This window comes from Podarcis erhardii, assembly GCF_964252035.2.
Source record: "Podarcis erhardii genome assembly, chromosome: 1".
NCBI classification, from domain to species: Eukaryota; Metazoa; Chordata; class Lepidosauria; order Squamata; family Lacertidae; genus Podarcis; species Podarcis erhardii.
Window position 1 is genome coordinate 22,677,683 of NC_138497.1, and position 24,642 is coordinate 22,702,324.

General features: G+C 42.9%; 1 protein-coding gene across 1 annotated transcript in view; it reads left to right on the plus strand.

Moving 5' to 3' along the window:
* Positions 1 to 23,596, plus strand: part of ITPK1 (inositol-tetrakisphosphate 1-kinase) — a 131,693-nt gene extending 108,097 nt beyond the window's left edge. The window contains exons 5-10 of the mRNA XM_081864237.1: positions 8,600 to 8,698; positions 9,463 to 9,503; positions 11,291 to 11,456; positions 12,554 to 12,621; positions 14,456 to 14,618; positions 18,298 to 23,596. Of these exons, the coding sequence (XP_081720363.1) occupies positions 8,600 to 8,698; positions 9,463 to 9,503; positions 11,291 to 11,456; positions 12,554 to 12,621; positions 14,456 to 14,618; positions 18,298 to 18,617 (857 nt within the window). The 3' untranslated portion in view covers positions 18,618 to 23,596. The remainder of the gene's footprint in view (positions 1 to 8,599; positions 8,699 to 9,462; positions 9,504 to 11,290; positions 11,457 to 12,553; positions 12,622 to 14,455; positions 14,619 to 18,297) is intronic.
* Positions 23,597 to 24,642: the final 1,046 nt, after the last annotated feature.

The following is a 24,642-nucleotide window of genomic DNA, read 5'->3' on the forward strand; positions in this document are numbered from 1 at the left end:
CCATAGAGACAGTGGAGATGGGAAATAAAGCAGCACTAGCATTTGTTTGCTGCTCTTTGCAGAAAGGCCAACCACACCAGTCCCTTTCAGGCACTTACAAAATCGTTCTTTGGGTCACAGTTTCTCTTTCATCCTTCCACAAGAAGTGGTTTAACAGCGGTGTGCTGGAATACCTCTAGAACCATAGTGTTTGGTGTGACTTTTGTTGCCATGTTGATTTGACTTCTCAAAATGCTAACACAACAGGGCGCGTTCCACAGCATGATAACACTAGCTTTAATATGTCTTGCCAGCAGTAGAAAGGCAGGTAACTGCATTCCCACCATAACATACAAACATTATGCACCACTGATTCTTTGTTTTGTTTTTTTAAAAAAAATCTTGCTTATACTGTCAAAGGGTCTCAAGAATTGTGCCATGTTAGAGAATTGGATGTATTTGTTGTGTTTTCCACAAGAGAGAGATGTAAGCACACAAGGTTTCCATTAACGGGACCTACCCGCTACTCAGCAAAATAAAACAACAAACCTTATTTTTGCATTTGCAACGGTAAACTGATATAACAAAGGGTATCCTCTTAATCCTCTAGTTCTGATTTTGCAGGTAAAATGTTCTGCCACTGAAACAAGAATTGACCTGTACATTGTGGGCGCTTCTCACAGCTTTTTATTGTGGACTCAGTACTTGTGCATGCAATGCACGCAAGTCTTTTGCAGTGTCCACACAAAGACACAAAAATAAATGGGGTTTGTGCAGGGGTGAATATGGGGTAGCATTTTTTCGAGGACAACTTGTGTGGATGCTGTGAAAAGACATGAATGCATAAACAGCAGCAAGTCCACAATAAACTGTGCAGAGCTGCCCTGAATAAGTCAGGATTTTTTCTCACCCTTCTCTCTTTAAAAGAAAATTCCCTCTGATTTAGTTCTGCTGTTGAAATAGAATCTGCCTTCCAATGGTGCAAGCCTAGATGTGTACACTCAGAAAGTAAGTACCAGCACTGGACTGAATACTAGGTCTCAAGAGATTGGGGCATACAATTTGTCTCCTCTTTTCCTAATTGAGGACCACAGTGAAGTTTGTGTGGCTGCAAGTTTACATGGGCAAAAGACGTTTACACTTCATAAATTAACCTACAGGCTTCACTGCCAGTGGAGATGGGTGACTTCCTCTCAGCTCATGTCAGATTTGATTGGAAAATAAAAAAATGACTTGGCTTCTTTTCCGAAGCCAATCCGGAAGTCATTTCTTCCTCCATTCACACACTGACTCCCTCCCCGTTTCCCTTTTAAATGAGACTCACACAGCTGGCATTTTTGGTCACAGAAAGAGGGGGAACAAACTTCTCCCTGCCTCTCCCCTTCAGTGTGCTGGTTGCATGCCAGGAAGAACAACCCCAGTGGCCCTTGGGAGATGTAGTTTCCCCAACAGATATTGCAATCTAAGTAGCCCTTTGAGGAGCAAGCTTACATTTGCCAAACATCTGCTTATAAGCTTCATGAGGCATCTGGCTGGCCAACTGTTGGAGATAAATGCTGTGACCAGATGGATTTTTGCCTGATATAGCTGTGTCCTTACATTATTAGAGTCCTTACATTGCCCTTACATCCCATCCCACCCACCCATAACTATTTTATTTATTACATTTATATTTCCCCATTATCTTCTAAGGATCTCAAGGTGGTGTCTATGGTTCTCCTCCTCCCTGTTTCATCCTCTCAATCAACCCTGTGAGGTAGGTTAGGCTAAGAGATGGTGACTGGCCCAAGGTCACCCAGTAAGCTTCATGGCTGAGTGAGGATTCGAACCCTGCTCTGTAAGGTCCTAGTCCAACACTCTAACCTTTACACCACATTGACTCTCTATTCTTGGTAGATGTTTGTTCTTCTTAATCTGTTCTTTGTCGCAGAGTCCCTTGTAACTTGATTTTTTTTCTTACAGCAGTACAGTGGTGCCTCGCAAGACGAAAATAATCTGTTCCGCAAGTCTCTTCGTCTAGCGGTTTTTTCGTCTTGCGAAGCATCCCTATTAGCGGCTTAGCGCTATTAGGGGCTTAGTGGCTTAGCGGCTATTAGCGGATTAGCGGCTATTAGCGGATTAGCGGCTATTAGCGGATTAGCGGCTTAGAAAAAAGGGGGGGAGGGAAAAAACTCGCAAGATGTTTTCATCTTGCGAAGCAAGCCCATAGGGAAATTCGTCTTGCGAAGCGCCTCGAAAAACGGAAAACCCTTTCGTCTAGCGGGTTTTTCGTCTTGCGAGGCATTCGTCTTGCGGGGCACCATATTTTGTTGGCGTTTCGTGTAATCTTGGGCATGTAGAATCTTTCGAATTTAGAAAATGATTTTAAGTTTCCTTATACCTTCCAAGGGAATTGTGTGTTGAAACAGTTCTAAACAGGCTGGTTTTATTCTTGCTATAAAAAGAAAGAGGGGAACTGAGTTTTCCTCCACCTCTGCGTCAGGCGGACTACCAGTCTACCAACGCTGAATTGAGCCAGTGCTGTTAACAGGGCAGTTGTTTCATTGCAGCACAGAAATAATGGCCTGTTCTTACGCAGTGGTCTGTTCTTATGCTGGCCACTCCGTGCTGCCCAGTCCTAACCTGCCAATGAACATTAGTTACTGTTTTTATTCTTCTGTTGGTTATCACCCATGGAAACCATTTGCTTTGCTGAGAAACCACAGCAGCTACCTAACGCTGGTATGCAGCTAAGATTTCTCGATATAGCCTTCATGGAGAGGAGGGGGTTGGACCAGTAGTTGTTTACTCGAGCCTTGGATTAGTATGACATAACTGGGTCTCAAATCTATTTTGTTCGTGGGAGATGAGATGAAACAGTGAAATCTGCTATTAAATGCTTCTTGCTCTATACTGACTCTCTCGTTTCCCCAAAGCCAGTAGCTTTCTCTGTATGATAAAAGGGCCTAGGCAGAGGAGGTGAGATGCTTTCACAGGCAAGCTGCAGATAAAGGTGGCACTAATAGGGAGCTGCAGACAAGCGTATTTCTGCCTTTAGGTTAGCTGCCACCATCTCAAAACTTATTAAATGCTCTAAGGAATGGGGGGAATTCCATCATGTACTGAGTAATTAAGGCAAACTTCTGCCTTCACATACCAGGAAACTATGAAATCTCTGTAATTATTTCAGTTTGGAAGGAGATGCACTTTGTTCATGCTTTACGTTATCTGTTCTAAACCTTAGACTTGGCTTTAAATGTGTGCAGGTTGTGGGTCACAGCCTTATCAATTCACTGAAATGCATACCTGGCTAGTTCCCTTGGAGGCTGTGAGGCCAGATGTCCTTAAACACAGTTACTCAAGTTTCATAGGGATGTTTTCGGGTTTGTTCGTTTACTAATTCTCTCTTGATGTTGAATGTAATTGACTAGTGTCATGGTAGGCTTTCACTTTGATTCAAAACAGCATTTGAGAAGGAAGAGCCTGTTCACTGGAAGAGGGTGGCGTCTGCTGGGTTCCCCATTTGCAGTATCAGCTGCCCTTTTAAGCTCACCAAAGGTCAAAAGTGAACTAGTTCTGGGGAATTCAGAATGCCTCCTGTTTAACCCCCCTTTTCTCTCTCCTGTGCCTCTGATCTCATTTACCTCTTCCTTGAGTCACAGGTTGGTAACCTGTAGCCACTGGGCCTCGTGCAGCTCCAACCTTATTTTATGTAGTTCCCAGTGCCTGAAGCTGCCATTATCTTCCATCCCATTAGTGTTCCTTCCTACCTACTCATTCACTTCCCTTTCTTGCCACTCATTTGTGTGCGTGTGTCTGTGTGTGTGTCTGTAGCACACTAAAGCCAGATGCGCTTTCGAAAACAGTAGGTGTGTTGTACACACACACAATCCTCTACTTACTTATACAATAACAACACCATTAAATGCAGTAGGTTTGTTTCTGTGTAGGACTAGGAATTCTAATCTGAAGTAGCTGTGATTATCTTGAACCCAGAACACTTTTGTTTACCAACCTTCAACAAGATTTGTCCCTACAGGAATGTGGACCTTGACCGGGACAAAAGTTTGTGTTACCCCCATGTTCCCTTACGTCTTCCACTATATTGCGGTCATATTTCATTTCCGCTTCAAGGTTCACTTTTGAATCTTTTGTGATTCCCCTGAGCATTGTGCAAAAGATGGTGGCATGCTTTGAAACAGCACCATGTCTGGGAGTTAATGTGACGGGTATGTAAGTAAGTATACATGTGTTGCCCTTTTCCCCTCCGTCCTTTTTTGTGAGTAGGCTGTGTCCTCCAAGGAAAAGTTTTCCTGACCCTCAGTGCACCTGTGCTTGAGATCATTGGCAAGTAGGACACTCTTGGCAGCGGCACAGAATGAATGCTGAAAATAGGTGATGGTATCGTACATACAAAACAAATCTTCTGTAGGGTTTTTTCCCATTTGAGTTTCCATGGAAGACAAGCTGAGGGAACAAAGGTGGAACTAGACTTCTCTTTGAATTTACAGGGCTGGCGCCAATAGATATTTGTGAGCTTTAGACATGTGGATGGGGACTCAATCAAGCCCAGAAAGAGTCCCTTGTATCTTGGTTAAATCAGGTGCAAGTCCTTAATTGAAGTTAAGGAACTTTCTTCTGCCCAGGAACTTAAAAGTATTGCAGTCCTGTCACTTTCAAATGCTGGTGCCTGTTTCATCATGGCAAGGAGAAGGAAGCTTTGAAGCCGGGAGAACTTAATTTTGTTTGGAAGGTGTTATTTTTAGATCCAAGGCGACCTCAAAACATCAGTTTGTCTGTCATCCTCCCTTTCTTACAAGTTGTTCGCCTGCTACAATGCATTCCAATAAAATAATGGCTTAACGGCAGGGATGGCGAACCTGTAATACTACAGATGTTGTCCTATTAGCACCCAGCCAGCATGGGCAATGGGCCAATTGTATATGCTTATGCCAGTTAGACTAGCATATACAGCTGGATTCATGCACTTGAATCTGAATTGAAACTTAGTTCACAGGTTAAGAACAAGAATTGGTAGCGTTACTTTATGCTTCTGCAAACTTCAATAAATCATGTACGGCCCCTAATTTAATTTATTCTTGCTTCACAAGGAATGGATATGGATGTTAAGAAGCAGGGCAGCCTTAGAGTCAAGAGGTGAATAGGAAGGCAGGGAAGCAGTCACTCATTCCCCACCTCCAAGCAGGAGAGAAGTTGCTGCCACACCGTCTTCCCCTGGCTACACCACTAAAAATTAGGTGTACAACCTGGTCTAGGTGGGACTGCTCCCCCTAGAAGAAGCAGATGCCTACTTAGGGTGGTACTCCTAGATCCACATCTGTCACTTAATGCCTTGGTGGCCCAGAATGCCTTTTAACAACTTTGGCTGGTTTGCCTTTCCTGAACAGGGGTAGCCCAGCCACTGACCCATCTTCTAGTAACCATCACTGTAATGATATGGCAGTGGCTGTCTCACTAGCTGCTTCTGGGCCTGATGCAAAGTGGCAATGCTTATTTTTAAAGCCATAAACAGCCTGGAACCTAAACAAATGAAAGGAGCACCTGCCCCAGTCTTATTCTGCCCATGCACGAGGAGGTGTCTCTGTTCCCTGTGCCTCCATGGCAATAGATAGCCTGCTTTGTATTTTTAGTTGTTCTTTCTGTTTTGATGTATTGAATGAGTTTGTATATTATGGTGTGCTTTGTGATTCCGTGTATTTTTATTATGTATCTGTATCCCGCTTCGGGATGAAGGGTAGGCAAAAAGTAGCCGTAAGTTAATAAGATAAATAAATAGAACTGCACTTTCCCTTTTCTGGAAGGGAGTGTCAGTCTGAAGGGTGTGACTCACAAATGTGCCAGTCCCATATCTGAAAATAAACTTCAAATAAATTTCAAATACCTTGTAGAAGACTGCTTTCAGCTGGTTGTATGGGCCATAATTTTCTCTATCCACATTTCAGACATCATAATGATGCTCAAGGATGCCCTCCCATATTTCAAAGGGAAAGCCAAAAATAGACCTCCTCTGAATAACTAAAAGAAGCAAAACTTCCGGAGGAGTAACAGTGTTAGTCTATTGCAGCAAAAACAATGGCCGTGTTTGTATATCATGTTAAACCCAAGGATAGGGAACATTTCTGGCCAACTTCGGCAGGTGTGGTGGTCAACGCAAGCGTCAAATCACTTTGCTTAATTGCGATGTCAGATGATCAATAGGTGGGTTGTCCTGCTCACCTGTCAGCATGCCATAGTGCTTCCCAATTGCCCAATAGGCAGTTGCCACCCAGTGCCAGGTTTACATACGGGCTGAGTGGGCTGCAGCCCAGAGACTCAGACTCTAGAGGGGCCTTGGCCTCTTGCCTGGTTTTATTTTATTTTAAAAAGGCAGATTTTACTCTCTAGGCCCAGTTGCTAAGTAACATTAAGCACATGATGTATGAGTCTGTTTAGTAAAGTTCATGGAGGCTTTAAAGCTTCTTGGATTCAAATGATAAAGTCAGCTATTAAGCAATGCAAGTGTTCAGATCACTGGACAAAGGTCCATTGGACTATTAGCACTGCAATGGACCTTTTGCCATTTTGAAGCAAGCATTCAAAAACCCAGCCTGGTTCTGCTCAAATAATTTATTCTACTCCATCAAAGTCAATGGAGAAATCTACCCAGTCTACTGCTTTGTGTGCAGACTTTTCTCTAACCAACCTCAACTATAAGCTCTATCTTCTACTAGATTTGATGATTGGCACCACGCTTATCTTGTTCAAACCCATGGAAATTCTAAATGTCATATGGACTCCATGTTAACAAACTTAACAAGAAAGCTTGTGATGAAACTGAAAAAGGAGAGACTAGATGACAGGGTGAAAAGGTTCTGCAGAAAATGGAAGAATTTGAATTCATTTTCATGCTTCACCTTTGGAGGCATTTGCTAGACCAATCTCATAGGGTTAGCAAGTCACTCCAAAGTTTGCAAAATGAGCACATGTGCAGATATTTACAGCTCACTATTGCAGTCTGTATCAAACATTCAGGCTAATTTTGATGAAATCGAACAGCAAGCAAAATTTACTCTACCAGATGTAGAGTATGAATCTGTGAAAAGAAGGCAGTGAGTATTGGGGGCGGGGGGGGGGGGGAATGATGAGACAGCACCCGAAGCCTTAGGCCAGTGATGGCCAAACTTGGCCCTCCAGCTGTTTTGGGACTACAGTTCCCATCATCCCTGACCACTGGTCCTGTTAGCTAGGGATGATGGGAGTTGTAGTCCAAAAAACAGCTGGAGGGCCAAGTTTGGCTATCACTGCCTTAGACAAACTTTCTCTAAGAGACACGTTTAGGGTAAATTCATTTATCCCTGTCATGGATGGCTTTGAAGTCAACCTAGACAGAACAGCAACAGTGTATAGGAGTGCAGCTGGCAATTTTCCATTTTTGGTGAACCTGCAAACAGCCAAGGAACAGATTCACAATGGTGTTGAGATGCTGGTGCAAGAGTATCCAAAGGATGTTGAGGTTAGTCTAGTCCATGATCTCTTGCACTTCCACCTGTACGTTAAACGAGCTCACCACCAAGATATGTATCAAATAATATTCCTGGAGAAAATTTGGACAGCTTTTCCCAATATGGAAACAATTTTCAGATTGTTCCTCTGTTTAATGGTCACAAACTGTACTGGCAAAAGATCATTTTCTAGACTAAGAAGGATAAAGAATGATTTACGGTCAACAATGTCCTGAGATTGGTTGTCTGATCTAAGCATGCTCTGCATAGAAAATGATGAACTGAGACTTACCGATTTTAATGATATAATTGATACGTTTGCATCCAAAATAACTTGAAAGAAACTGTTCCGACTTTGTATGTAGTGTAATGTTACAGCATAGCTATGATTCCCCTATGAATGTTCTGTGTGAATGTTTTTATTACTTCCATACTTTTGTAAACTTATTGAAGATTATAAATTTATTCTTAAAAATAGGCTTTTTATCAATGCTAAAATTTCAGCAATCTTCTAGTTTCATTGCATAGATAAAGAAGAGAACAAGATTTTGTTTCTCATGATCATATGCTATTAAGTTTGGGCCTCCCAAGCTATCCTACCTTAGGATGTCCAGTTGCTTTAATCTGGGCCTGCTGCCACCTCTGCATTAAACCATAGTCAGTGGTTAAATGTGAGTGAGAAGCATATTGGTGCTCACTGCCCAAATGTCCCCACTTTGCTCTTCTGCATTTTTGCTGAGCTGGGAGCAACAAGCAGCTAGCTTTTGGCTTGTTGTGTCGTCCAAACTTGTGCTCGTGGTTTGATTCCTCAAAACAAACCACAAATGGTAAGCCAAGAACAAATGTTGTGCATTTGCGTTGCCCATAGTTAAACGTTATAGTCTGACATGATGTGCAGGGCAGTCCACTTTGTTCTGCAGTACCTTAAAGACTAACAAATCTATTGTGTCATAAGGTTTTATGGACTAGATGCATGAAGTGAGCTCCTCCAGATTTCAGGCATAAGGGGAAAGGGAAGAGAATGTTGTAAATATTGGGTTCAAAACTGTTCCTTAGAAAGCCAGTACTGGCACAAATTGAAAAATGCGGACAGACTGCTTCAATCTACTGTCTCTGTTCCCTCCCCACTTGTTTTTCAGATGAAAGGATCTGTTCTCCACCATTTATGGAGTTGACAAGTGCTTGTGGAGGTGACACGTTGCAGCAAATAGAGAACAATGGAATTGCATTCCCATTCAGTACGTCAACAGGCTTTGCATTTCACCTAATAATAGGCAACTAGAGTATTATCCCCTGAAATGTATTCTGATAATCAGCACATCTCAGAAAAGAAGGTTGAAAACAGTACTTGGCTGTGGCCCTCGGAACATTGTCCAGAATAGAATGTGGCCCCTAGGCTGGAAAACGTTCCCCCACCCCTAGACTAACGTGTGTGTCTTTGATTTACTGTGTGTACATAGTATGCAGGAAAGCTCTCACCAAGCATCACAGTGTGGTGCAACAGATTTTCCCATTGTTTGATTCTTTCCAGATTGTATGGAATGATTTTCCAGGGTCATTGTGAAAGACTCGGGTCCCTGATTATATTGGTGGCATTGAGAGAACAGTATTCCAAAACTCTGGTGGCCACCATAGAGAAAGCCCTTTTGCCCATGGCCACTCATCTTATGAACCATGTGGGTGGACACACCAGGAGGGCCCACAAAGCTGATCTTAACATGTGGTCAGGTTGGGGCAGGCTTCAGGCAGACAAACAAAAAAATTGGGCCCAGTCCACTTAGTGCTTTAAAGGTTAAAACCATCCCTTTGCATTAGGCCCCAAAATGTACTAGCACAGCCTGTTACCAGTGCTGACCCTCTTGCCCCCAGCAGGGCTCTGGTAGTCACAGTGAAGAGTGTTTTGGTTATGTTGTACCCTATTTAGATGACAGGGTGAAAAGCTTCTGCAGAAAATGGAAGAATTTGAATTCATTTTAGCATTTCTCCTTTTTCATTCATGTAGTCTGTAAGACAAGAGTGGCCCATGGAACCAACTCGCATGAGGTGAGTATTTATCTCCCATCTTCTGCCTGATGAAAAATTAAAAAGTGCCTTTGTTGGGAGTCCTAGTAGAAAAGGAGGAGAGAAACTGCCCCCGTTGGTAGTTTTGTTTATATATCTGAAGGAAAAGTAGGGAAGGTTCTTCTCTTTTTTAAAAAAAATTCAGAAGTCATTGCTAATTGTCTCATAACTCATACTGGGCATCACAGTTAACTGTTTTCTCATTCTGCAAGCCAAATTAATAAACACTTAATACCCAGTTAATGAAATACTATTATTGAAGTGTTTTTCTCCAAATTAACATTAGAGAGTTCCTAATTCTATTTAGTACAGAGACATTTTTAACAATTCCAGCCACTAAATGCCAGCCCTTTACCTTTAGCTACCTGGAAGGTATTCAGCCTCTGCATTGACAGGCAGGCATTGTAAAAAGAGAGCTTCATACCTGTGCAGCAACTGATAGGAATGCCTCTTTAGGTCCCCATGTTATCCACATGCAGCACACACTGATAAAAGCATGCTCTTTGTTGCTCTTGGGTTACCTGACGGAAAAGTATGGAATAAAGCTTAAGAAGACATTAATTAAATTCTGAACCCAAATCTTCAGCAAAGCAGTGGAACCGACTTCAGAGATGCAGTGGGCTGGCTGTTGGTTTGCTTTCAAAGAGTTTTCATGTTAAATTATACTTCATACTTTTAAAGTACAGCTCCTCAGGGTCCCTTGCAACTCTACGATTCTATGATTCCATGATTCTAAAGTTAGCGCAGCAGGTGAGAAGCTAGCTGTCAGCTTGAATAGGCAGGGGCAGCAAAGAGTCCCCAACTGCTCAGTACAAAAGAGGTCATAACAGCAGCTCAACAGAAGTCGCACAGTCCCTGCCCAGAAAGCTGCATACGGACCATTGGTTCATTGCTGTGTCATGCAAAACTGCTAAAATGAAAGGTTTTATTGTCAGTCCATGCTTCTTCCTTCAAGGTTTAAAATGTTATTTTTGCTTGTCTGAGATCTCCGATTAGGAACTTTGGTTTCTTTCAGTCTCCTTCCCACCCCCCACCCCAAAACCAAACATTGCATAAAATAATTCAGAAAGCTTTTTTCTGCATTGACTCATCTGAATACTAAATGTAAAGGCAGCCAAAGTGGGCTCTTCATCCACTTGGCAATTTGCATGACGAACACACCCAAGGTGCAAGGTGGAAGCCACACCTTCTCCAGACTTATAATAATAATAATAATAATAATAATAATAATAATAATAATAATAATAATATACTATAATATTAATAATATTAAGATACTGTAATACATAAAACATTAAAAACTTCCCTAAACAGGGCTGCCTTCAGATCATAGAATCATAGAATCATAGAGTTGGAAGAGATCACAAGGGCCATCGAGTCCAACCCCCTGCCAAGATGTCTTCTAAAAGTCTGGTAGTTGTTGTTCTCTTTGACATCTGGTGGGAGGGCGTTCCACAGGGAGGGTGCCACTACCAAGGAGGCCCTCTGCCTGGTTCCCTGTAACTTGGCTTCTCGCAGTGAGGGAACTGCCAGAAGGCCCTTGGAGCTGGACCTCAGTGTCCGGGTAGAACGATGGGGGTGGAGATGCTTCTTCAGATATACTGGACCGAGGCCGTTTAGGGCTTTAAAATGATTATGTGCGCATCTGTGTTACTGCTGCAGGGAGCCACTGGTACGTACAGTGATCCTGTACGCCATGTAATGTGCGTTAATTACGCTTAATTGCAAGTCCTTGTAAGAATATGTGGTTTCCCCTATCCATTTTTCAGATGGCCATCATATTCAACCAGGAAGGCCTGAAAGCTATCCAGCCTCCGTGTGTGATCCAAAGCTTCATCAACCACAACGCCGTCCTATACAAAGTCTTTGTGGTTGGAGAGTCATACACTGTGGTGAAGAGACCATCGGTGAAGAACTTTTCAGCAGGCATTTCAGGTAAACCTCTGAGAATGGCCCTTTTGGTGCAAGCCTGAACGGGAAAGAAATCTTGGTGACCAAAGGGGAGGATTCCTCTGAACCTGCCTTCTCAAGAACTGGGCTTTAGGTCATGATGGATAATCATGTTTGTCGTCGTTGTTTTGCAGTAAATGGCCTGCTTTTTCTCACATCTGCACAGAATCCAGATGTCTTTGTTTGAGGGGAAGCCTTTGGTTGGAAATGTATCACATTTTTCCAGCACACAGCCCATCATATTGTGTGTGTGTGTGCACGCATTGCTTTTGCAAGTGTTGTGAGGAGCCACGTGCACCTGCTTGTGACATCTCTATTGCCTCCTCCCAATATTTTTCTTTTCAAAAATACAACAACAATTTAATTAAAAGCTCCGGTGCCCTCCCTTTTGCAGCAAATGTACCACCTCCCTGTCCATTATGTTGTGATGAAGTATTGCAGTGCTCGTTCTGGATTGGTGCAAATGAAGGGATGATGTAAAATCGTCCCAGGACTTCTAAACAAGTTGCAAATATCGCAAAGACATAGAGTTCCTGGGTTACACTGCCCCCTGGTGTTGCATTTATCTATTCAAATCCCTTAAGGAGCCAAGAATAATGATTTGAATGCAGAAGGGAGGGTTTTCTTCTACCTGTACAGCACAGTAAAAAGGTAAAGGGACCCCTGACCATTAGGTCCAGTCATGACCCACTCTGGGGTTGCAGCGCTCATCTCGCTTTATTGGCCGAGGGAGCTGGCGTACAGCTTCCGGGTCATGTGGCCAGCATGACTAAGCCGCTTCTGGCAAACCAGAGCAGCGCACGGAAACGCCGTTTACCTTCCCGCCGGAGCGGTACCTATTTATCTACTTGCACTTTGATGTGCTTTCGAACTGCTAGGTGGGCAGGAGCAGGGACCGAGCAACGGGAGCTCACCCTGTTGCGGGGATTCGAACCGCCAGCCTTCTGATTGGCAAGTGCTAGGCTCTGTGGTTTAACCCACAGCGCCACCCGTGTCCCATGCAGCACAGTAATCACCTATAAATCACCAGCTCCAGAGTTCTTTTTTAACATGTATGCTTTTCTTACTATTACACGCTGCAGATAGAGAATCGATATTTTTCAACAGCCACAACGTATCAAAGCCAGAATCCTCTTCAGTCCTAACAGCAGTAAGTATAACAAGGCCTATTTCTGAATACAGTGACTCAAGCAACAAAACAGATCTCAAGGCCCCTTTTTGCAACAATCTCTCCATTCCAAAGCCATTCTTTCCTGGTTCATTCTAGGAATGGTTTCTGCTACAGCAAAGCTGCAAATCAAAATCATCTAAGAAAGCCTCTTGAAATGTTTTAATTGCACCTTTTATGTCACAGAAATGTAGGAAACTTACTTTATACCAAGTCAGACTGTTGTTTGCTGTAACTGGCAGTGGCCGCCAGAGTCTTGGGCAAAGGCCTTTCAGCACCTGATAGTTATTCTTCTTCCTTTTTATAACTAAATGGAAATGCCTTGGATTGGGGTTTTCTGCGTGTGTTGCATGCACTGTGGTTGCCCTCCCCCCCCCCCCATCAGTGTGCTGAACATGTAGTAATTCCCCACAGCACTCCTGAGAAGTGGACTGAAGGGGTTAATGGAGAATGGGTTACAGTGCAACAAAGTGTTTTCCTGACACTTGATGTAATAATGCAGTCCTTTTGAATTAATAAAAAGGAAACAGTAAACAGTGGAGCAATTTGAGCAGTGCACCTCAGCTCTGAGAAGTTTAAGGTCCACTCCCTCTGCAGTCACTTATGGGAGGATAAATGTGCAGCGGAACCTCGGTTGTCAAACGTAATCCGTTCTGGAAGACCATTTGACTTCCGAAACCTTCGACAACTGAGGCGCAATGGGCAGTCAGCCAATTCCATTGAGAATGGAGAAATGCGCCTTAGAAGCCATTCAACTTCCGAGGCGCGTTTGAAAACAGAAGCATTCACTTCTGGGTTTTTGGCGTTCGGGTTCTGAATCATTCAGCTTCTGAGATGCTCGAAAACTGAGGTTCCTCTGTATTTGTGTTTTTCTCCTAGTCCGTAAGACCCTTTCTTGATTAGTCACTTTCGTGTCCTAAATGTGGCTTGCACTGGCTGCGCAGTAGGAAATGGGACAAAAGAGTGAATTAGTTGGTCCCACTGCCCTAAACTCCAGTTGTAAGGCTAGCCAGTGTGGTTTCACTTGGCTACGACTCCCAGCCTCCCTGACCATTGCTGTCCTGGCTGAGCCTGCTGAGAGTTGGAGGCCAACAACATCTGGAGTGCAACTTGGTGTCTATCATTACTCTATTCAGCAGCCATGTGGCATGTTCCATTTAGCCACTAGCGGTGAAGTGAGATGTGCCGCCTGATTTGCCGCCACTGTGCTGCCTGCTTCCGTTCTAGCACCCTGCTGCCATGGTGCAAAAAGACAGACATTGCTTGCTCAGTACTTTACCTTCCTCTCCTTGCCCCAGCAGCTCCTCAAAATCTTCTTCAGGGATTTGGGGGCAGACTTTTAGGGCATACAATAATTTGTAGGAGGGAGGAGAGAAGAAATCTGTTGCATACAGCTTGTTGGTTGATCTAGTACTCAGAAGTCATTTAAAATAAGGGTGTATTAGTAGTTGTTGCTTTCCCTTGAAGTGCTAATGGCCCAGGTGGATGTTTACCACTTAAAGCACTACACCTGAACCTTTAGAAAAGTTACATGAGTAACTAAGTCCATCGTAACTTTTCCATGAGTGCGTGGCTTTGAGGTCATCCTATGAGCATCAGATAACCTCCCTCTTCTAAAGTCTTATAACTGAGAGCAATATATAATGCAATTACCATAGAGTATTTAAAAAAACACAAGACACTCTTCCATGGCTGTCACTAATCAGTGATTAAAAAATAAAAAAATCTGCCAGCAGTAAAATAGGAAACTGTCTTGGAGACAAAACACACACTCCAGTTTTTAAACTTTCTCTCTCTTTCTCTCTCTCCTTTATAGCTAGATAAAATAGAAGGTGTGTTTGAGAGGCCAAATGATGACGTCATTCAGGCAATCTCGAAGACATTGAGGCAAGCCCTGGGTGTTTCTCTCTTTGGGATTGACATCATCATTAACAACCAGACTGGTCAGCATGCTGTCATCGATATAAATGCATTCCCAGGTAAGAGCGGGCTGCTACAACGCATATGAGAGCATCCGCAAACGTTACGATGGATGTGGAAAATACTGGTGATTTCACTACCACCTTCTGCAGCAAATATATAATGGGTTGTGCCCATTGCAGGGGTCTCATTCGCCCAAGGACGTCCGCTGCACAAGGGCACTTGCCTTTCCTCTCCTCTCTCCACCCCAAATCTGCTGTGACGTGTTCATAGAATCATAGAATCATAGAGTTGGAAGAGACCACAAGGGCCATCGAGTCCAACCCCCTGCCAAGCAGGAAACACCATCAGAGCACTCCTGACATATGGTTGTCAAGCCTCTGCTTAAAGACCTCCAAAGAAGGAGACTCCACCACACTCCTTGGCAGCAAATTCCACTGTCTAACAGCTCTTACTGTCAGGAAGTTCTTCCTAATGTTTAGGTGGAATCTTCTTTCTTGTAGTTTGGAACCATTGCTCCGTGTCCGCTTCTCTGGAGCAGCAGAAAACAACCTTTCTCCCTCCTCTATGTGACATCCTTTTATATATTTGAACATGGCTATCATATCACCCCTTAACCTCCTCTTCTCCAGGCTAAACATGCCCAGCTCCCTTAACCGTTCCTCATGTTGGGGGGGGGGGGACCAGAACAGATTTGGAGGATGCACGAGAGGAGAGGGAGGGGAAGTTTTGTTGCGCAACAGAAGTCCTTTTGTGAACAGGACGACTTTGTTGGACATCACATTTGAGTACAGATACTTCTTTAACACCAGCGTATACGTTTCTGGAAAGTGACCCAATCAGCTTCCCCAGTCATGCTTATACTTGCGTGTAATGTCCATGCATTTTGTGATTTTGCAGGAAACAGTGGAGCAGCACTCACCTTCCCTGCAATGTTCCTACTATGATGGCGGGAGGTTGAGAGGGAAAACCTGGACAGTGGTAAACTAGAAACCGGAGTTTCATTGATAATGAGAAATTGGTGTTATGAATTGAAATCTCTTAACCACAACAAAAACCAATTTCAGGATATGTTTCCTGTATTTAGATTAACATTTCTTGCTAAGTATAGCACCTAAAAATATCCAGGTTTCCCCTACTTTATCCCATGTTTGCTTTATTCTGTCATGAGGATTTATCATTCTCTGGAAAAGAATTTCACTTTAAAATATTGCAGTTAGGAACATGGTGGGTTTGCTTTGCTTTATGGCACTCGATGTCATCACCTCTAGAGAGGAAATGTGCTTTTTGCCCTTCCTTCCACAATCAGACACTTGGGGGCTGTTCCAGCTAAGATGTTTTAGTGCTTAAAGTGCTCTAAAGACACTTTACTGCTCTCCCCTCCTCCAGTCACGTTGTAATCTGTATGAAAATCCATACTGCATACTATTTATCTCCTTGTACTCGTTTTCAAATGTATTCTATCCTTAAAAGTGCCTGTTAGGATGTTTTATAAGCTGAGAACCATATACAGATTTCAGAAAACTGCGAGATCCAAAGAATAATTATATATTTGCTCTGAAAGGTAGGAAAGATTGCTTAAAATTGCAGACCTAGTTAAATGCTCCTCCATCACTTGGTAGGAGGTCTGAATGATACAAGAAAGAAAGAAAGAAAGAAAGAAAGAAAGAAAGAAAGAAAGAAAGAAAGAAAGAAAGAAAGAAAGATTTGATATGTGAATTAGAATCCCCATTTCATCAGGAACTTCCATTGAGAGAATGGAAAAGGATGTAGGAATACTTTGGTTCAGTTCCATGTGTGAATGTATCAGGAATGGGTTAAGGGACAACTAACCTAGGTAACTGATTTCTCCTCCCATGCTTCTGGAGGGAAGTTCTATAGAACTAAACCCTTGAGCCATGCAAGAGAAGCACCTATGCTCCTCAAACTCAGAAAACACAAAGCCATCTTGGTAGGAAGGGTGAGATGGTAGTCAATGTTCAAATGTACTGATTGGACTTCTCACAAACAACATAACACTTCCTCTTACTAATTAGTCCCCTGCTTCATCTTCTCTCACAACACAGAAAGGGAAAGGGAACAAGATCTGGCCCAGGAAAATAGTTGCAAATGCCAGTTCCTAGTAAATGAGTGGATTACCTTTGCTCACACTGGCAGGGAAAATAATCATGGTCCCACCATGGACCTTTTGGCTTGGGTTGTTCTGGGTGCATCATGGTTAGGAATGGATCTTGAGCACTGTCTGCCCTCCTCAATATTCCTAACAATAGCCTGCATAGTATGGTTTCACCAAAGGGGGTAAAAAACTGGTCCAAGAGCCTTAGGTTAACTCTCTTGCCCTCTCATGCAGTGACCTCTTTGGCGAGTAAAGGAATCATGAGGTGAATTAAGGGTTGTAATTTAAGGACAGCACTATTGAGAACAAAACCACCTGAGCATGCAAACCCAAGTGATAGTCCTCCGCTGTATGTTTTTAGGAGTATAGCTTAGAATTCGACTGTTACATTCCCACAAAAAATGATCCCCCTTTTAAAAGGGGGGGATTTTATTAGTTTTCAATTGCAGTCCAATAATAGCCTCATTATAACAGTACCAATTTATAATACAATTCCTTCCAGTAGCACCTTAAAGACCAACTGAGTTAGTTCTAGGTATGAGCTTTCGTGTGCATGCACACTTCTTCAGATACCAGGTGCTACTGGAAGGAATTTTTTTATTTTGTTTTGACCATGGCAGACCAACACGGCTACCTATCTGTAACTGAATTTATAATACAGTTATTAATACCAATCATTCAAGTACCGAATTATATATAATTTAGTTAAAGTGGCCCCCTGCATACTAGATTTGATGATTTTCTTTATTTCTGTGTTCCAAAATTCTGTGTTCCATGCCAGAATAAGAGCCAGGTACCAAGATGAACTGCGAGTGAAGTCCTCCCCCCCCCCCGGTCCCTGGGGGGGAATTTACAAGGATCATTTGCCCTCAAGCATCCTTGTTTTTCCTTCGCCTATGATCTCCCACTGCCTTGGGGACTGCCTCCATTAAGGCAGAGCAGAACCAGAAGCCTCCCCCATAAATAATCACTTCTTAAGCTGTTGTCCCTGTGTATTGCAGGGTGTCAAGCATCAGGGAATCTGACACACACACACACACACACACACACACACACACACACACACGGTAGGCTGCCAGGAATAGAAAGACACGGAAGCTTTTACCAAGGACTTTTATTCAGTATTCACAGAGAGAGGCTTAGAAATGTAGCCTCTTGTAGTAATGGCGTTGCTCCGAGTAAACTCCCCCTCTCCTCAATTGTCAACAGCACCACCCACCTTACAGTGGCCGCTTAAGGCCATTTGCCTATGAGCGCTTTGCTCACCTACTTTCAATGCTCGCCGGGTTCTGGGAGAAGGGGGGTCTGGAAGGCTTTCTAGTGATAATGTGTCAGCCAGCTGCTCCGCGTCTGCTTCCCCCCCTCCTTCTCTCCCATTATTGCCCTTCTCTGCTCTTCATCTGCCCCTGAGCCGTGACCTTCATCAAACCACTGTTGTGAATCTATACTGTCTTCCTCTTCTCTGGAAGGTTCAGGAGGACGGGGAGGTGGTCTCCACCATTCCTCCTCTGTCCAGTCCCTGATACAGGGTGAGAAGAAGAATGGGGAGAACTTACAGAAAGAGCTAGTCTAATAGGAAGACATCCATGCCTGACTGTTCCTCTTTCCCATTCCCTTTTCAGGTTATGAGGGTGTCTCGGAGTTCTTCACAGACCTCCTGAATCACATAGCTACTGTCCTGCAGGGGCAGTCTCCGGAGGTGTCGCAGCTAAGTCGCAGCAAGCACCTGACAGAGCAGAGCAACAGCCTAGCGGGAGAGCGGACATGCTGTGCTAGCATGGGCTGCCGGAGCCTGGCGGGCAAAGACTCCTGGATTGTGGAGAGTGAGACCAACAGCTCCGTGAAGCTTCAGCACCAGAGACTAGGCTGCAACTCCGCAGTGTCTCCTAGCTTCCAGCAACACTGCGTTGCTACATTGGCAACGAAAGCTTCCTCTCAATAACCCAATCAGTGCCATGGACTAAGAAAAAACTCTATAGGCCCCAGGATCAGAGCAGGATGGTTGGTAATGCAACTACGAAACGAAACAAATCTCTCTCGGTTCAGCGTGATTTTGGAAATGAAAAACAAAATTAGTGATCTGGGTCCACTTCATCAGATTCCTATTGTAGATTTGTAGTGAGTTTACACATACGTACGTGTGTGTGTGTGTGTGTGTGTCTGTCTGTCTGTCTTAAACACTAGATCTTAATGTTGGAGGGTGGGGTCTCTGTCCCCCCCACTCCTTTCCTCTTTGTGATTATTAATGACCAGAATTTCAAGGATGAACTTCACAGAATCGATAAGGATTGTATTTGAAAATTTGCACATGCCAGTTCTTCTTCGTGACTCCTTCCCAGACCAGTCCAAAGAGTTAAGCACGAATGTCTATGGGTGCTTTTAAAGGATTCAGGACTAGGGCACAACCTACATGCCCAGAATTAGTTTTGGTTTGGTGGACGCTAATGTTAGGGCCAATTGCAAAATGTTCCCCCTTTTCTCATAAGAAAATTACGTACTTGGCAAGTGTGAACAGTCTGTTTTCCCAGTACATTTCTTATTGGCGTAGGTCGACCCAACACTGCCATTTGTTCCTTTGGCGTATATGAATGTTGCTGTATTTGGCACAGGAGTAATCCGGGACAATCCTTTTCAACCAGGCCTTTTTAAATTTTCTTGCTGCTTTGCTGATCCTGAGACTGCAAAGGGTCAACTAGTTTTGTGACCACTACTCCCCATCATTCATTTTACTCAACAGGCAGAACTTTGTACAAAAAAACCCAATGGGTGGCAACTTTCATTACACTACCCACCCATCCCAATCACTCTTTGTGTTTGGCTGTCTCTCTCTTTCTCTCCCCACCTCCTCTCGTTGTCACCAGAATAGTGTCATTAGGGCAATGTTATTGAATCTATAACTTATTTCACAGCCTGCTTATACCTTAGGACCTGGTTGCAAAGCAAAAGTGCACCTTAAACTCTTTCAGCACACAATTCCTTTCAATTCTCCTGCCAGGAATTTTGTCCGCATTTGTCCAGTTCCGAATCTTAAACCAAAATTAATGGAGCTGGCCAGGATGTTGAGATGGCATTGTTGGTGAGATTGTGGGCTTCTTCCTTTTTGAAACAATCACTAAGTCGTTTAATTAAGGAAACGCTAGTAAGGTCTTATATTGGGCTTAGATACTGGTGGAGCGAGTGAGCATTTACATGGATTGTAGCTCCCTAGGCCAGTTCACACATGGTGAGTGCATGGTAAGAGGATATGTGTGCATGCAAGCCAGCCTGTGGCCCAGGCTGTACATGTGTTTTCTCTCCCAGCACACATGGTTTTCAGGGGAACGGAGCATGTCCATCATGCATGTCTGCCAGCCACTTCACACATCACACGTTGCTTTGATGTACTGTTAACGCTAAAAGAATATGAACTGGCCTTAAGGACCCCACCCATTGGTCCCAAGAATGTTTGGATATGCAATAAAGAAAGAGAAACGGGGAGCAATTGATGAATTTTGGGGCATGGGAAGAACCAGAGTGGGAGAATGACCACACACATTTTGGAGACTTGACAAGTGTTCACCCTGCCCAACCATAGGGGTGTGTTTTTTGGAGAAAGGTTTATAAGTGCTGGTATTAGAGGGCAGCAGGGGGTGGGTTGGGGAGAGAATGCTAACTTTACTTATATGTTTGTGTTTCATTTATAAACTCCGTTATAGAACGCCACAAGAAAGTAATAAACTTAATTAGCCACCCCACACCCTCTGAAAGAGGCTATCCTTGGTAAACTATTTTCCACGAGAGACCGCTAGCGCTTTCCGTACGAAATTTAGGCCACAGCAATCCTAAATAATTATCTTCCTCCCATGTCAGCCGTTGTGGAGGCATCAAAACAAATTGTACGGATTTGCCTGTGCATTTTTTTAAAACATGCATTTGGGGCGGGAGTGAAAAGTAGGTCAAACGTGGATTTTCTTCCTGTTGCAGGAAGCCTTTTCAAAGTTTGTGATGTAAAAAAAATAAATGAATGCAAACAGAACGTATTTCTCTAAAGCCCTTTTATTCTTGGTGAGAAGCATCACTGAAAGCAACTGATTCTCCCCCTCCTTCTCTGCCTGTAATGTTCAGTAATACAAGGTTTGTGATGTTATCAGGGTTTGAGTGTTGCAAACCCTGTGCCACCTCATTGGCTGCCGTTGACATGAGTCAGGAAACCAGCAATGTGATGTACTGTCACAAACTTTGCTTTACTTACCATTATGGGCTGTGAGCAGCAGGAAGAGTCATGGCTTCTTGCCAGAGATGTCCTCAGGGAGCAAGCAGTCAACCATGATATATATTGTGGTGCTGTGGCATCACTGGCTTATGGAGCGTTTTTAATTATTACTCTCCCCCCCCCCCACACACACACCTTTTTAAAAAAATTGAAGTGGCAATATTAAATTTGAGTTAAGGGGTGAGCAAGCTAGAAGAAGAGTCTGTTCGGTCTGGTTTAGGAATGGGGAAACATTTAAAAACTAACAATGTTTACATGAATCTGAGTATTGGATCCAATTACAGTGTATTTATGCTGTTTGCTAGATTTAATAATAAGCAAGGAATTATTTTCGCGGCTGCCTTCTAAATTGTGGTTGGCCTATTTTGCACTGCTTCATTTCTCCAAAATAAACTACTGAAATATAATTGTGCATTTTAATATTTGTTTAAAAATGATTATTTAATAAATTTTGTAATTTCTTTGAAGTTTTAACACAAAAATGCAGTCCAAATCTTGACTACCAATAGAACCTAATTTAAGTTTCGTAGCCAAATAGGTGACCAGCCTCTTTCCTCCCATGGCTATAACTGAAGTTTATTGAAGTTTCATATCCTACAAATATTCTGTAACAAGATGGTATTAACAACTGGCTTGATCAGCAAGTAAGTTGTAGTTCTGTTAGTATGACATTTGCCTGTCAGTATCTTGGGTCAAACTACGGATGGTGGATCAGTCCAACTCTGGTCTGTGTCAATTTCACACATGTTCATTCATAAGCCTGTTCCCGTGTCCGCATGAATCAATGATTTTTGTTTTAAACCACACAAGATTTATTTTTAAATATGTATTTTATCACAAAATACATATTTGAACATGTCTTTTACATCAGTGTGTGTGTGCATTTCTAAACTTACATAATACTAAAATACACTTTTTTTAAAAAAAGCATTTCCATATTTTTTTTTTTTTGAGCTGAGATCTCTTATCTCAAAATCTGGAGAAATGCAAACTCCAAAGGATAACCAGTTTGCAGTGGATTCCGCAGAAAATGAATTCCTCAGGCTTCTCTGCATCAGTCTTTCCATATGGCATGAGTAAGGAATGCAACTAATTCACACAAGTGCTGGGGAAGTAAGGGTGTGCTGTTCCAAATTGCAGAGCAATTAGCAAATGTTATTAAAAAATAAAGCTACATCAGTATAAAATGAACTTTTCATCTATGGGCCACAGGAGCATCAAAACTCTTGAACCCATATTTGAGGTGCTTCCAGATTTTAGTTTCCAGTGCCAGTTTTGTGTGTGTGCTTAAAAGTCTGAAAGTACGCGTGATATTCCTTGTCATACATAGGGTGAAAACAGTTGTACATTTTTCTGTCTTACAGGAAACACACACACCTTACTGGGCACCGTTTTTACTGAATGCATAAACAAATGTGAGTGGGAGCTTGCTGTCATGTGCCGTCCCACTCCAGCATATAACCAGGGATCTAAATGCTGAAAATGATTGGTAGAGGAGGCTCCCCGCTGCAGATTTTGCTTGTGGAGTGCTCTAAACACGGTAATTGTGATGCTTTGGAAGGGGTACAGTTTGGCAGCATGCACTGAGTCACTTGTTTCTTTATGCACAGAGAGAACTAATGCCTGAATAGGGCTATCGTCCAGCAGGTTTTCCTTGTTCAGTTGGAACAAGGAAAGGCCAGTGTTGGTTACCTATTGGCTAGCACCAGAGCTGTCACGGATACACCCAAGCCCTGGAACAGTCTTGCTACTGAGTCAGGGGGGAATTGTTTTTGTTTTGCTACTGTTCTTCAAACATTTGTAAATTAGGGGAAGGGGGAACTTACGCATTTATGCATAAATGTTGCTTTAATTTAAAATGAAAGGCAATTGCAGCCATCAGTGGGACAGGACCAAGGGTTAACACATATACCTTTGGCAAGGAGAACAGCTAACTGAACTGCTGCTGCTGCTGCTGTTCAGTAGATACATCTTTAACAGAAGTTGCAAAGAATTCTCGGACTGCCTGAGAACGTTAATGTTTGTGTGCACTTAGCAATGTCACGCTTAAAATAAGGCCCTGTCAGAAGGCAGCCACCGGGCTTTTTTTGTATTACAGAAACAGGTGCTTTGCCCATCCTTGTATGAACATTGTATGAACAGAAAGAAGACATTCACGCTAGTATTTTGTGTACATATGGATTGAAAGATTTCAGAGTGCACTTGGGCATAAATCCACAGCCCATTCAACTTCGCCCCCCAGTTCTGAAAAGCCCTTCCTTCTAGAAATAAATGTATATAAAACCTAGCTCTTTCAGTGTGAATGTAATGCCATTTGCCATGAGCACTGCCATGCTCTCCCAGTAGTGTGCAAAATAAGTCAAGAGTAAAGAATTTCTCAGAATCTGCTGTAATGTTATAGCCTAATTTATGTAAATTATTCATGGCACTGAACTGTACTTTAAAGAAATCAGCCATTGGAGTTACATGGGGCTACGTTATCCATATACCCGATTTTTTATTATTGTCATGGCTGACTTAAAACTACAAGAGTTTACCCCTCTGTTACCCCCATGCACCCATCACACCCTGGTTGACACTTGATTTCAAAAGCTTTCTTGTGTGATTGGAAAATGTTGTCAAGTGGTGGTGGATGCTGGCCATTTAATCAATAAAAACTACGTCTGTCATCTGTCTTGGTTGGTTTAATCATGAGTTTTAGTTCATTGGTTCTTAATTAAATCAGTCAATTTGCAGATTTTAAAAAAGTGTGTTGCTGATAATGCCAAGGTAATGGGTTTGATACCTATATGGGTGCATTTTCCTGCATTGCAGGGGGTTGGGCTAGATGATTTGTAGGGTCCTTTCCATGATTCTATCTATCAAAAAAGCTTTATTTTTAATTAATCATGCATGTGTGCACCAGGCATCAGTTTAGACGAGACATTCCTAATTTCTTAAGAGAAGGAATTCTGTTATTACTATGCTTTCAATGTGCAATTTTAACTACTTGTATTAAAAATATTGGGGGTATCTTCTTAGTCAAACAAAACATTATTTCATTGAGCAGGTAAATAATTTAACCTTGCAGCTCTAATATTAAAACTCAGCTTTTATGAGGAGCCCTCCCTTTTTAAAGAAACATAATTTCTACATAACAACCTGTAGCACGACTTGAGCGCTGCTATTTCAAAGCAACTGAGCCTTTTCTTGCTTGCTTTTTTAGCCCCTGTGATCAAAAGCACACGTTTGACCAACAATTCCTGTTCTTAGTAACATCCATATGAACTTCTTTCACCCAGGGCTTGTGTCCCATACCTAGAGAGCATGGATCTAAGATGTTTCCCACTCTCCCAGCCCTTTCTAGTCATGGGTCTGAACAGTTTACCCCCTTGCCCTGCTGCTTTCCCAGGGAAAACCCGATGCTAAATTGGAGCAAACATCAATCTGGAGAAGACCAAAATTGCCAATTGCTCCGACTGAGCTCTAAAGAGCAGTTTTCCCTGGGGGACAGCAGCAAACAGGTCATGTGCTAAATCTCTTCTGGACTGGACTGCTTCAGGCAGCAGGCTTGTAGGTACATAGAAAGCTGGAATATTAGGGAGCTGCCTAGGTGAAAATCCCGTTCGCTGCCACCTCCCTGCCTGCCTGGAAGCATTCTGTTTTTTATCTGGCAGAGCACTCACCTGCCACCTAAATTGGAACAGTCCAGGAACAATAACATTGTTTCGTGGCA